Below are 15,016 nucleotides of genomic sequence, written 5' to 3'. Positions count from 1 at the left end.
ACGAGGAGACTCCCCGTGTCATTGAAGTGATAGTAAAATAATTATTCTGTGCAAAACCCAGGCTCAGGAATAAACTGGAGGCCACTGGCATATTAGATATCTCCTTTGGCAGCTGGCAGAGTCTGAAAGTGAGCAAGGGGGAAAACGACAGAGAAGTCTAGGATTTGGCATTCCTTGTTTCGAAAGAAAACAATGCTGAGGTTCTTCCCGGCAGAGGCTTGGCCCTTCAGGATTCTCCTAAGATCTCCCTTCTCTTTGGGGGCATGAGTGGTTAGGCTCCAGTCTCCTCCCTCACCCAATTTATTTAGTTTACATACACTCGACAAATTGCCATGTTTTTCCTTTTTAAAAAGAGACGGCTCAAGTGACCTAGTCCCGTAAACATCACTCTCTTGCTCGTTCTGAGGCCGACAAATACTTTTGAAAAGCTGAAGAGAGTTGGCATTTGGCAGAAAATTACACAGGAAGTGCACATCAGGCAGAAAAGAACACTTTGCCACCTCTGGCACGTTACAGTTTACACTGGACTAAAAGCTCCGAATAAAAAGGTAAGGCGAGAACACTCCCATGTCTGGTCTTAACCCCTTCCCCCCTCCCCCCAAGCCCTACATCCCATCATATTTATATGCTATTCAGCCTTTACCTTCCCTAAGAAACAACACAGAGGTTTCAGCCGCAGGTTTAGAAAGCTCAACGTTGAAGAGAACGACAAGCGTTTCCGTCATGACAATGCAGCAAGTGAAGAAAGGGATCCAGTTTGGATGGGCAAGGCAGGGGGAGCTAAGCTGGTGGGCTGCTGCTCTGCAGCAAGGCAAAAATATGAGACTGAAGATGTACAAATGACACAGGCCCCCCTTCAGTAGTGTGGGGGAAAAAATCAAAACTCTTTTGCTTACAGAATATACAGAACTTCGTGGGGCCTGAAGCTCCCGGCTTGCCACCAGCGGGAAGCCAGGCCGGCTCCTCCCTTTACAGTTTGACGGCTTTCATCCCCCGTCCCACAAAAATCAGGAGATCTCGTTGCCGAAGACTTCGAGGACGAGCGGTGTGAGCTGCATGCTGTGCTCGGGCAGGAAGGAGAGGCAGCGGTATTGCTTGGAATGCTCCTCATTCAAGCTCCGCAGGTCGGCGAGCTTCTGGATCATCTTGGCGTACAACAAGCGGTTGCCCGGGGGCGGGTGTCGGCAGAGAATGTACGTCTGCAGGATTTCCGAAAGGCGATCCTGGATGGACTCCACCAGAGCCGTATCCTGCACGAATGGGCGGTCTAGGAAACAGCGCATGAACAATTCTGATGAATAGGGCGCATAAGAGGACAAGTAACTCAGAACAAACATGCGAACATTCATGTATTTAATTTCATCTGTGTCTGGCACAAGTTTCTTGGAATTGGAGGCATTTTTTAAAAGAAAGTGCGGTCCTAAAATAATTCCTGAGCATGCACAACTACGACTATATAGCCACAGACATCACCATATATTTCATGCCATGTACTAGAAATTGGAAAGGTGTGGTGAAATCGGAGATGGGACCAAGTTTTGGAGATCATGAAAGAGTCAGGTTAAGCTTTTGCTAAAACAAATTAGCAGGGGAAATAATCAACCCAGTCTGAGGCAACCAGGTAGAATGGTACTGCGTCACCATGTAAATTAGGAAAGTGAAAAAAATGGAGGAGGAGGATATGAAGAAGAGATGGTTTTTATAAACCGACTTTCTCTATCTTTTAAGGAGTCTCAAAACGGCTTACAATCGCCTTCCCTTCCTCTCCCCACAACAGACACCTTGTGAGGTAGGTGGGGCTGAGAGAGCTCAGAGAGAACTGTGACTGACCCAAGGTCACCCAGCAGGCTTCATGTGTAGGAGTGGGAAAACACATCCCGTTCATTAGATTAGCGTCCGCTGCTCATGTGGAGGAGTGGGGAATCAAACCCGGTTCTCCCGATTAGAGTCCACGGCTCCAAACCATCACGCTTAACCATTACACCACTCTGGCTCTCAACACGTGTGACATGAGTGGGGGCACGGCTGCCGGACCCAACACACAGGATCAGCGTAACTGACTTTGGAAGAGCTGTGTTGCTCTGTACATGTCCAAATACCACAGGGGGGCAGCAGTGCTTCAGACTACCCTCCTACTCCATTTTCCTCAGTAGAAATGGCGCGGGGGGGCTGTTTACCCTTTCCTCAGACAATGAGTCTGGGTGGGCACCCATGTCCCGGCTTGGTCACACATTTAGCCCTCGGTTCTCCATGGAGAAAGCATTGCTTCATCCTCCATTGCAGAGGAGATTGTGAAAAATAAACCCTTTGAAGACTGTCATGTGTGAAGCAGCCCTGAGAAGTTCACAAGTTCCTTATACTGCAGCAGCCTCCTTGCACCTCCAGTATGCAGATTTGTGCCAATGTGATATTTGCATGATTTTCAGGCAAGGCAGCATGCACTGCTGTGGCTTGGAGTCACTGGAGTGTTTGTAGCGTGTGGAATGATTTCTTTCCACGTAGCGCGACTTCCTTGCCTCTCTCCTTCCACAGCAGCCCAAAATGCCATGGATCCAAGCTTGTGAGATGGTTATTTCCTATACATAGATTCTCTCAGTGTAGGTAAAATGTCACATATGAAGTTGCTCTCAGTCACCGGGAACCAGCCGACTGCATGTCACATGTTATGGAATGCATGGATCGGGTCTGTAACGTTCGGATGTGAGCTGTGGGTTCTTCTGAACTGTCGTGCATGTGGTAACTGATCTGGATTGGGACTGTGGCAGATGTGGAGAAGTTCAGCCTCCCCCCTCTCATGTTTGTGATTTGAAATGGCTGATGGGGCAGTATTAAACCTATAGGGGAAACCCATGTGTACTCTAGAACCCTTCAGGACAGTTTCAGGTTATGAAAGTTGTGTGTGAATGAGAGTCCTTATCCAAATCAGGCACAGTACGCACTGGAACCGAGGAGAACCACCAACTCACATCCCATTGTTACACAGGATAGGGGCCCCAGGCGAAATCTAACCCAAGGTGATCAAGTTTTTCTTACCAGGGGAAAGGATGCAGATAGCCATTAGGAGCACGTGCTCTTCTTCATGCAGATCCAGTTTCTTCAGGCTAACTTGAAATTTAACAAGAGGTTCAAGCAACTCCATGTTGTGGCCAGCTGAAAGAGAAATGGAACAGCCCTTTAAAGACGTGGGCAGTAGACTCTTGTTAGATTAGCAAGCAGCCAGGGATATAGCAAGGAGCAAATTTAACCATCAGCCCATCAACTTAATCATATGGTTGGTCAATCAAACAGCAGATTCGTCCCACCCACCGATTTCACAAAAAAGAAGAGTTATAGTCGTTTTTGAGAGCACTGCATTCAGAAAAGAAAATGGTCCAATCCTGGAGATTCTGGTCTTTTATAGATGAATGCCAAGATGATACAAGATGCCAAGAGTTCAGTGGGAGTGTCCTTGTGGGGCCAGAGAAATTGTAGACTCTAGCCATGTTATTCTTAGGTGTAATTATTATAAGGACATTAGACGGAAGTTGATTCATCCACTGGTGAACATAAGGGAGTTTGTTTCAGAAGAAGAGGAAATGAAATTTTTGCTGTGGGAGGGGACACCTTTTGTCTTTCCCAAGTTGCTAAATTTTGCTCAGTGGCTATTAAGGTCCGTTTGAGAGAGATCACTAACAGTAACGTCAATATTGGTCACAATGAACTCTTAGGTAAATTTTAGTATAACATTTTTATTGCAACAATTCCAGCATAAGCTTTGGTGGACTAGAGCCCTTGGTCGGATGCAGCTAACTTAGCAGGATCTAATCCGCATAAGCTTAAAACAGAATACATTTTGGTGATAGTCTGATCAGCTACTAGGCTCCTGTCCCTTTTTCCTGCAAATAACTAACACAGCTACCTCTGGAGTTACTCTTTAAAAGTACACACGATGGTAAGCTGAGTCCAGAACTGGGCCTATGCTGAAGCAATCATATGGCCCTCTTTCCCAACCTTTATTTTCTTCCTCTGCTGCAGTGCCAAAATGGTATCTCCACAGATGGGAAACAGCCCCCAAAGCAGTTGCACGACAGCTCTTAATACATCTATGGCTCAAGAGGTAAATACAGATCTCTTTATTTTCACACTACCCGCCAGGATCGCTTGATATCTGACTACGAAGTCCATTACAAGCTAATTTCCCCTCTCCTTAATCTAATAAAGGATAGCTCCGAGGAAGGGAGACCGAGGAGTCTCCTATGGGAAGGATCAGACCAGAGGGTGAAGTAAGTAGCTAAATTCTGTGCCGCAATTTATAACATCCGTCAGACAAAGCTGGGGCTTGGTAATTCATCTTAAAATGGAAAATGTTTTTTTAATTTGAGGTCTGTATAAACAGTCTATGAATCATATATCCAATAGTTTTAGTTACTGTATATTCTCCGATTTTACTTCTGTAGCTGATATGAACGTTTTTAATGGCATTTGCCATATTAATAAATGAACCTGAATCTGAACTACTGCGAGCAAATAAATGTGGTGCTCATTTTAACTTTGCATTCCATTTCCTCCGCTCATCAAAAAATGATATCAAACTACATTTGGAAGGGGATTAAGAAGAGATTAGTATCTCTGGAGCACCCTTGTTCTTGACTTGGTCTTGGAAGCCCTTTGTACTTAAAACCACAGTACCTTGCGTGACATCGTTGACTTGGTATTTGAACTCATTGCTGCCGCAGGTCCACGACATATCCTCCAGTGAAAACGACTGATTTGAACGCAGCATGATTACTTCGATGGCACTAGATTTCAAGAGTGCAATCTGGTCCTCTGCTGTTAGATCTCTACGTTTTGGGATGGGAGAATATATATCTGAGACTTAAAATCATCCATCATCAAATCACTAAAACAGGAAGTTAAAATTTAAGGCCGTGCAGTTCCTTTCCCCCGTGGAGCCCCGTGGCGCAAAGAGGAGTCCCGTGGTGCAGAGTGGTAAGCAGTAGTACTGCAGTCCAAGCTCTGCTCACAACCTGAGTTCGATCCCGATGGAAGTCGGTTTCAGGTAGCCGGCTCAAGGTTGACTCAGCATTCCATCCTTCCGAGGTCAGTCAAATTAGTACCCAACTTGCTGGGGGTAAAGGGAAGATGACTGGGAAAGGCACTGGCAAACCACCCCGTAAACAAAGTCTGCGTAGGAAACGTCGGGATGTGACGTCACCCCATGGGTCAGTAATGACCTGGTGCTTGCACAGGGGACCGTTACCTTTTACTTTAGTTCCTTCCAGTGTACAGATTTCACCCCAACCCCCTGCTTAGTACAATCTTACACAACCCACCGCAACCATGGGAATCAACTTTGGGGGGGGCAGAAAGAACTTCTGCAGAGGAGGAGAACAGGAAAATATCTGCATCTAACCCCTGGTCCATTCACATGTCCATGCCCATAATATTTTGACAGTACACTGTACTTCCCTGACCTGGATGGCCCAGGCTAGCCCGACCTCGTCAGGTCTTGGGAGCTAAGTAGGGTTGGCCCTGGTCAGTATTTGGATGGGAGACCAGCAAGGAATACCAGGATTGCTATGCAGAGGCAGGCAATGGCACACCACCTCTGTTAGTCTCTTGCCTTGAAAACCCTATGAGGTCACCATAAGTCAGCTTTGATTTGACAGCAAAAAAAACAACAACACACAGGCTGTACTGCTATATACAATAAACAGTGATTCCAGAAGCGGAGGTCTAGCTTCGCAGCCACCAAAAATAAGCTAATTTTTTTTTTTAAAAGTAGGGGGGCAGGAAGCACACATGGTAACTTCTGGCTACCACAGCAGCTTTTGATTTCCTCCTGTCTCTTTCTATAGTAGGCTGCTTTCATAAGGAACTCATGGGGGTTGCCATAAGTCACCTGCAACTTGATGCAAAAAACCCCCAGCAACATTCCAAGGTCTCCTTGGAGGCATGTTGTAGGGGACAGATTTTAAAATAGATGACACTCTCACATGGAAGAGGAAGAGGAGGAGAAAGAAGGAGGAGTAGGAGTTGGTTTTTATATGCCAACTTTATCTACCACTTAAGGAAGAATCAAACTGGCTTACCATCACCTTCCCTTCCCCTCCCCACATCAGACAACCTGTCAGGTAGAGGAGGCTGAAAGAGCTCGAAGAGAGCTGTGACTAGCCCAAGGTCACCCAGCTGGCTTCATGTGAAGGAGTACGGAAACCAACCCGGTTCACCAAGTCACGGTCTCTGACATAATTATGGTATTTTGTGTACATGTGCAGAATTAATTCCATGTAGAGCTTGAACACAACATACAAACTGAACCACAAACTGCAGAGGTTTGTGTAATGAAAAGCCTGGCAACAGCTTGCAAAATGCAAATGTCCTTAGAACAGGCTGACTGAATTCTCTCAAGGTCTGAATTCTTTCAAGAGCTAACTAACTTACCCTGGTCTTGTCCTTGAAGGGAGAAGAACAGAGTCATTCTTCACTATCTGCCAGAAAGGTGTATCTGAAATTACCCTTCCTGATTTAGCTGCCAGCTACTCATATCTCAAGAGCAGAAAAGTCCTGCTATCCTCAAACCTTGAGAAGGTCTACTCAAAGACCTCAAGGCTATAAGTGCAGTAAGCTTCTTGCTTTCTATAACCTTGCTGAAGGCTATGTTTCCTACTGACCAGATGGTTACATGTTACAATGTGAGCAATATTTGTGTTTTATGATTTACCGGTATATAGTTATATATTGTATTGTAGATTTCTAAATAGTCTCATTTAATGCGTATTGTACTGAAGATGAGAATGGTATGAAAACTGAGTATATGGAGTGATCATGGAGCTCAGAAATGATTGTTTATACTTTAAGCAAAATAGACTGAAAGGAAAGGAAGCCCATATTTGGTCATGGGCAGAAGCTAATAACCTGAACAGCTGCAACTGTACATTATTGCACTGCTCATGTTATCTGAAAGTGGGGAGGAAGATATCCCTCCTGATGGTAAAATCAACACTCTTAATGAGTCTGAAACAGTATAAATGCAGCCACAGTAAGCCCAGAGAATGAGAACCTTCCAACGGCTCTCAAGAAAAGGCTGACTGGTATGTATGGCTTAAATACATTACACTAGACTTTATGAATTAGATACTTTGAACTGAATCAGAATAATTTGACTGTTATATTTTAGAAGTTGGATTTTGAAACCGAATAGTATGTAAGACTTTCTTGCTTTTACTTCAGACATTGTAAATACATACATTGTACTTTGACAAGAGTTTTTATAGAAGTGTTAAAGACTTGATAATCTGCATTTACACATATTTTACTAGAAGTATATCAATAAAAAGACTTGCTTTTTAAAAGTAGGTAAAGTTTTTGAGTCCTGCTTACTCAATGACTGGCTGAATAAGATAACTTCACTTCTCAGTAAGTGATACATTCTAAGAGCCTGTCATCTGAACAGCACGACCCGCTTCAACCAGATTAGAGTCCGCCACTCATGTGGAGGAGGAGTTGGGAATCAAACCCGTTTCTCCAGATCAGAGTCCACCACTCCAAACCACTGCTCTTAAGCAGTACACCACACTGGCTCCCATACATACAAATACATAACACACAAATCAGAACAAGCAAGTACAGAAACCAAATTAATCCTTACTTGAACCCTGGAATCATTTTTGCAAATCCAATCACTTTCTGGATGCTGTAGCTAACCAGATCGGCTAGGTGAGGCAACATGGTGAGAGGAGAGAGGTCGATGGACATGGATGCACTTTCGTCGCTGTCGTCACTCAGTTGCAGGTTCGGGAACATCCTGGGCTCTACAGAGTAGGAGACAGGGTGGGGAAACACACTGTAGCCTTCAGCTTAGGTTGAACATTTCATACGAAGTGATGACAGTCCTATTTTTTCTTTAATAATCCTGCTCGAATGACCAATAGGTCTTAAGCAGGACCACACTAAACCACAATGGCCAAAATATTTTTTTTAAAGGTAAAGGTCCCCTGTGCAAGCACCGGGTCATTCCTGACCCATGGGGTGACGTCACATCCCGACGTTTCCTAGGCAGACTTTGTTTACGGGGTGGTTTGCCAGTGCCTTCCCCAGTCATAATAGGTCTTAAGCAGGACCACACTAAAGTACAATGGCCAAAATATTTAATATTTAATATATTCCCCTTCTCCTTTAAAATAGGCAGCCAATATATATATATATATATATATATATATATATATATATATATATATATATATATATATATATATATATATATATATTTGCAATATATATAAATTTTGCAAACTTTACCATCTCCAATTTGTTTATTATTTTAAAAAAAATCAGGAAAGGTGAGTGCCTTCTTTCCATTATCAAATGACTCAGCCATTCTCTGTCTATCAACCTCAAATAATGGACCATTGGCTGGGGAGGGCAGGGTATAAAAATAAATAAATAAAAACAAATGATTTATTGGTTCTTGTAGGTTATCCGGGCTGTGTGACCGTGGTCTTGGTATTTTCTTTCCTGACGTTTCACCAGCAGCTGTGGCAGGCATCTTCAGAGGAGTAACACTGAAGGACAGTGTCTCTCAGTGTTACTCCTCTGAAGATGCCTGCCACTGCTGCTGGCGAACATCAGAAAAGAAAATACCAAGACCACGGCCACACAGCCCAGATAACCTACAAGAACCGATGAACTCTGACCATGAAAGCCTTTGACAATAAAATGATTCATTGTACCTATACTGCCAGACCCACCAGGGCAGATCCTATTGGAAAATGGAACTTTACGAAATCTGCCTTTCAACTCAAGTGACAGTCATACTTTTAACAAATGCCAGGTCAAAACAATTTTAAAAGCCCAACCTGGGAAGGAAAATGAGCATTAGTATGTCCTGGAATACTGCTATTTATTGCTTTATCACTGTTATAAGCTTTGCTGTTTCAGTTGCTTTTTAATTTTCTATTGTATATTTTTTTACATATTAGCATAAAGATTAAATATGTTGGGCACCTTTCAGATCAGGAAAATGGAACGGGTGGGGGGGAGGCAGGAGCCCCTTCTTCCAACTATACCACAGTCCCACCCAGATTTGGGGGCCCCTGGCACTTTTAGAAGGAGTTCCCCATGGGGATTGGCATATGGCTGCCACTCTCCATGGAGAACATGTGACAAATGTGTTTAGCTTGGCCTTCGGTATATGTATTCGTTCACTCACAAAACCAATGTGGGACATTTCAGAGGAGGAAATGGTTGTGACAAGTAAACACCAAGTAAATGAATCCAATACAGTTCCCAGGGTAACTTACCCAAGAACATACAATAGCAGCTAGCACACACCATAAACTGTAGTGACCGTGAAAACAATAACTAATCAGGTGCCTGAGTGCTTCCTAGGGCAAAATTACATGTCGCGGCAAGCAGAAACACACGGCATGGTGCATTTCCTCCACCCTCACCCCGTATGCTGCTGGGGAAATGCATGTCATGAAAATAAATTAATTTAAGTGACGCAATGCTTTCCAGGAGGGGAGATCTTGACGCTGCATTTTCAGTAGCAGCAGCTCTGTCTCTCTCGCAGCGGGTACTTTAAGCCCTTTTAAAACTAAGTGCTCAAAGACTGTTCTGGCGCAGAAAGAGCAGTCATAAAACAAATCCAGCAAGGGAATACTGGTTGTACAATTGAACAATGGGATAGGAGGATGGCCACAGGCTTAACAAAAAGCCCAATCCATAGAAAGGACAGAAACTTACAAATGGTTGGTTAAAGAAGAATTTGAAAGAAAAAAATTATGTCATAAAAAAGAGAATGGGGGTGCACCTTCCTAGATCTATCCATATATTATATAACTTCACAATTGATTCAACTTTCCATATGGCTTACAGATTCCAATGATATTACACTTTTAAACCAAGACCAAGGCTATATTTCAGTACTGTTATATGCTTTTCCACGCATGTGTGGGAAGGAGAGAAGTAAATACTATAATGATGATAAATAATTGATTAGTAGCATGTTTGTAATGCCTATTGTAAAAAAAAAAAGTCCTGAATCATCCCTCCTCTGAGTAGTCACTAGAGAAAATTATTTTGAATCCGTATTTAAGCAAGGTTTTAATAAGTGGGAGGAATGTCAATTTGGAAGATATCCTGAGCTGCTTAAAAGGGTACCATATGAAGAAATTTGCTCAAGAAGTGAAACAAAAATCTCCTGTATGTCTTATCCATAAGTTAAAAGCTTTTTAATATAGCAGATTCAATCTGGTAACGTAGCAGGTGAGTTGACACCATTTGAACAGCTGATAATGACACGAGACAAGAAGATATTGTCCAAGACCTACTCAAACTCATAGTTTGAAGTCAGATAAGGGAAACTCCCATATTGTTACATGGAATAAGAGCCTTGGTTATTGTTTGGATCCTGACAAACAGAAATTTACTCATACAATGGAATGGAGTTTTCTTCCAGCATACAAATAAGAGAGAGCTGCTTTAAAATGGTGCACCAGTGGGCTTAACACCACGTAGATTATCTAAACTTCCTCTCTTTTTTGTAATAGGTCCTGGGTTAGTACCTCTCCAAAAGACTACATATGTGGTGGTCATCCCCCCAGGCTCAAGTTGATTGGAAAACAATATAAAAATAATTTTTTGAGATATGGAGATTGTTCCTTAAATTGAAATGTGAAATTTATCTCTTAAATTGTCACTATCATAACTACTGGTCCCAGAATGGTACGGCTATATGCTCTGACCTATGTGAGGATGGTATTTGCACATTATTGGAAACAACTGACGTCGTCTGGCAAATTAGAATGGTTTTTAAAGATGTGGGAATTGTCATCAATAGTCAAACTTAGAAAATATTCTAAGAATACAAAAATTGGCAACAATTGGCTGCATTTAAAAAAACCTTTAAGCTGTTAGAAATGAATGGATAAGAAAGGAATGACTGTGTATATTCTCTTCCTTCATTTGTTTTGTTGTGAACTAGACGTGTTGCTTGATCTGTATACTGTTGCATTTTAATAAATAAACTGACGAATAATAGAAAAAAACACCTGTAACCAAGTCTTAACATTTCTGCTGTTGGTCACTTTAAGTTTATTAGATTATCCCAAATATTGCTGGGCATTTTCTAGAGCCTGCTTTAATGCCCTCCCTTCAGCTTTACTAGAGGGCAGATAAGATACCAGCTGAATAGAGAATATGTCCATGTAGTTCAGAAGAGATTGAAACAATTGGTCACATTCTCTTATACTGCAAGTTTTATTGTGACATCCGAAGAGAGCCGATCCAACCTCTTTTAAGAAAGCTACCTGGTCGCTCAGAGGAATTTTATGCTAGGTATCTCCTTTCAGATAAAGATCCAAAATTCTCTAGTTGCAAAATTTTGTTTTACGGGAACAAGGATAAGACGCACAATGGTGACAGCAACAGACGAAAGATGAATGCTAATCTTGATTTTAGGTAGACCTTAGATTTTAGAATGATAATTTAATGTTATTTCATGCAATTTAACTATCTATTGTAGTCTGATTCTGTTTACTGTATTTGTTTTTATCATTGTTATGCTGGCCTACGACCATAATAAAGTAAAGTAAGTAAGTTGCCCTGACCTGGATGGTCCAGGCTAGCCTGATCTCGTCAGATCTCAGAAGCTAAGCAGGGTCAGCCCTGGTTAGTATTTGGATGGGAGACCACCAAGGAAGTCCAGGGTTGCGGTACAGAGGAAGGCACTGGCAAACCACCTCTGTTAGTCTCTTGCCATGAAAACCCCAAAAGGGGTCGTCATAAGTCGGCTGCGACTTGAAGGCACTTTACACACACACACAAGTAAGTTGTTGGTCACTATGGGCAAAGGTGTTATTCTGCACGATGTGCATTACCTGGAGAGGAGTTAAAAGTGTCTGAAGAGTCATCCGAAGAGAACCCTTGTGTCATGAAGGAGGAAGAGCGACTCCCACGTCTTTTGCCTGAATCGATTCGTACCGGAGGCTGGAAGAGAAAATTGTGCTGCTTGGTAATTCTTTTCCTTTTACCTTCTTTCCTACTACCGCCAGCTTTGCTCTTCTAATTACAGTGGTAGGGAAGTCCATGCAACCGAGCGGGACATCTTGTTAGGAAGAAAAGTCTGGCTTGAGGTTGGTCAAGAATGCTCTCCGTCAGCAACTCCACCAGTGGAGCCACTGGCAATAGGGCCAGGCCAGTGTAGGGGGCATTGGCAAACCTTTCCTTTCCTTTATCCCTTAGAAGCTCCTTGATCCATTGATCTTGAGCAGTGTAATTTTAGATCTAATGTTTGAGGGATATAAGGACTGAAATAAATCTTGCCACTGACAATGTAGCCTTGGGATCCCTGACACTTAATAAAAAAAAGCCATTATGTCAGACACAGAGACATTAGTTTTATATGTTAATAGGGGAGAAATATAACATGATCTAAGTTCCTCATAAAAGCGGCATTCCAAGAGGGCATGAGCTAGTGAATCAATAGAGCCAGAAGAGCAAGGACAGGTCCTTTCTGGGTATGGTATATTCAGAATTCTGCCTTGCATGACCATAGAGTGGTTAGCATTCAGTCTAGCTAAACGGAAGGCTCTAGAAAGACGACGAGTTGACAAATAATAAGTATAAGCGGGCAAAGCATTGGCAAACCACTTCTATTAAATTGCGCCCAGCTCCTTTCCTCGTCGACCTCTTTCCCAGAATAAACATGGAAGAGTAAAAATGTTTCTTCCCTGCCATGATTTTGCACCAATGTGGTTAATTTCTATAGCTATGTATGGAGACTGAAGTAGAAGAAAACTGTTGCAGAATGCATGTTATGAGCCAGCGAGCCACAGCAAATGGAAATGTAAGCATCAATTGCATATAAGGCACCGCAAGAATTCTGCAAACGCTAGTCCCCGGTAGCTACCACACTGATGTGCTTTACAGAGTAAGGCTAGGACCGGCAGGGCTACCATAATTTAACGAAGATGTTGGTTCTGCTCAGCACATGTGAACTGGCAGAAAGAGGTCAGGTAGGAAATATTACAAATACACATACTTTTATTACCAACCCACATGCTTCCAAGATTAGAAGATAGATAAAAAGCCAGTTATCTCCCCCTCTACTATGGTCCTCTGCCTCAACCCCCTCTCACTGTAGCGTGCCTATGCAGTCACTCTTCTCAAGGTACCTCCTAGAGACCTACCATCCAATGGGCAGACTGGCTTAACGCAAACACAATGAGCTTAGAAGATATGCAATTTCAAAAGAAATAAAAAAAGGTGCTTGTAATTTTGTTCCAAACATACAGGTTGTTATCCAGTCATCCCAATTCTTTATACATGTAGCAGTAGAAAAGAGCAAGTGTCCAGTAGCACCTTAAAGACTAACAAAATTTCTGGCAGGGCATGAGCTTTCGTGAGCCACAGCTCCCTTCTTCAGAGTAGGGAGCTGTGGCTCACAAAAGCTCATGCCCTGAAAGAAATTGTGTTCGTCTTTAAGGTGCTACTGAACTCTTGTTCTTTTCTACTGCTATTGACAGACTAACACGGCTACCCATCATGATCTTTATACATGTAGCCTCTGATCAGAGATGCAGATCTTCTTAGAGGATAAGCTACAACAATTTAAAGTGCCGTTTACAGCTGGGCTCCAATTCCAAATCCAATTAATGTTAAGCGGAGACTGTCTGGCCAGAACACATATCCAAGCGCGAGGAAATATGAAAGAGTCTCTGGCAGCCAGCAAATCATACATCTATCTCACGGTTGCACTCTATAGGCTGAAAGCCACTTTGTTTCAAGGCAGGAGGGAATGAGGATTTCTCCAGAACTGTTGATTCAGAAAAGCTGCCATGCTGAAAAGAGATTAGCTATCCACGGTCCCTGGACTGGTAAACAGTTTTGCCAGCAGATGTCGTCCCATTCACAGCTGAAACAAGAGAAAGCGAGCAAAGCCCTGGAGCTTACCCGGAACTGAGTGAAATCAGAGTAGCTCTCGTCGTACGTTTTGCGGTGGGCTTCCACAAGAACCTCAATGACCCGCAACTGCTCCTCGGACAGCTTGGGCTTCAAGCTCTCTTTAAGAGCTTCCTCTTCCTTCCTCTTCGTTATCATCTCCCTTTTCCTCTGAACTTCTTCGTCGGTCAGAATAACTGTAGGCCAAGAGATAGCGAGCGCAGAGCGGTTAATTTATTTACTTTTAAAAGTTTGTACTGACTTGATTTAGAATCTGATTTCTTGCAGAGACAGGATATAAAAAAGTGCAATCAAACAGCGTAAGGCAACCAATGAACAATGCCAAAGACTCGGATTACAGAATTAGAGAACAATGTGAACAATAAACAATCTGTCTGGGTATACTATAAACAGTACAGAAAGTGTATTACAAGGTAGGGGCTGTGGCTCAGTGGTAGAGCATCTGCTTGGCATGCAGAAGGTCCCAGGTTCAATCCTCAGCATCTCCAGTTAAAGGAGCTAGGCAAGTAGGTGATGTGATAAGACCCCTGCCTGAGACCCTGCTCTTCTGAGTAGACAATCTGAGGCAGATAGAGTAAATCTACTTCTTAATGATGAATTCCCAGACATAACAAAACAGGTGGCCAGGTTCTGTAGACTGGTGTGTAAAGTAAGGAAGGCCAAACGGATTTATACTTTTATTCCAGCTCTTAATGGGGACTCATGATTTTACTAAATAGTGTTTTAAGGATATTATTTGTATTCGTTTATTAATGTACATTATTGAATTTGAACTATTAGTATTCGTTTTCGGGTTTGTACTCTTTGGATGTTGGAAGTGTGATGGTTGGATGGACCAAGGGTCTGGTTCAGTATCAGGCAGCTTCATGTGGACTTAGAATTTGGGAAATTGGTGTTCATATATCAACTCAGCTATTGGTGTCCTTCACCAATCAGCTACACTACCCTGCCCATACGATGGAAAAAAATAACGCACTATAACACAAATGTAAGGATAAGATAAAAGATTATAAAGCACTTTGCACACTAGAAAAGTTACAAGGGTCACCCTGGAATGCTTGACGTTTAAGAC

General features: G+C 42.7%; 1 protein-coding gene across 1 annotated transcript in view; it reads right to left on the bottom strand.

Moving 5' to 3' along the window:
• Positions 1 to 996: 996 nt before the first annotated feature.
• Positions 997 to 15,016, bottom strand: part of VDR (vitamin D receptor) — a 68,447-nt gene continuing 54,427 nt past the window's right edge. The window contains exons 4-9 of the mRNA XM_056854453.1: positions 13,936 to 14,120; positions 11,862 to 11,970; positions 7,631 to 7,793; positions 4,669 to 4,820; positions 3,034 to 3,150; positions 997 to 1,267 (exon numbers count right to left, since the gene is read on the bottom strand). Of these exons, the coding sequence (XP_056710431.1) occupies positions 1,008 to 1,267; positions 3,034 to 3,150; positions 4,669 to 4,820; positions 7,631 to 7,793; positions 11,862 to 11,970; positions 13,936 to 14,120 (986 nt within the window). The 3' untranslated portion in view covers positions 997 to 1,007. The remainder of the gene's footprint in view (positions 1,268 to 3,033; positions 3,151 to 4,668; positions 4,821 to 7,630; positions 7,794 to 11,861; positions 11,971 to 13,935; positions 14,121 to 15,016) is intronic.

The sequence above is a fragment of the Euleptes europaea genome, chromosome 1 (genome assembly GCF_029931775.1).
Source record: "Euleptes europaea isolate rEulEur1 chromosome 1, rEulEur1.hap1, whole genome shotgun sequence".
In the NCBI taxonomy this organism is placed as follows: Eukaryota; Metazoa; Chordata; class Lepidosauria; order Squamata; family Sphaerodactylidae; genus Euleptes; species Euleptes europaea.
This window is presented reverse-complemented; position numbering and strand designations above follow the sequence as displayed.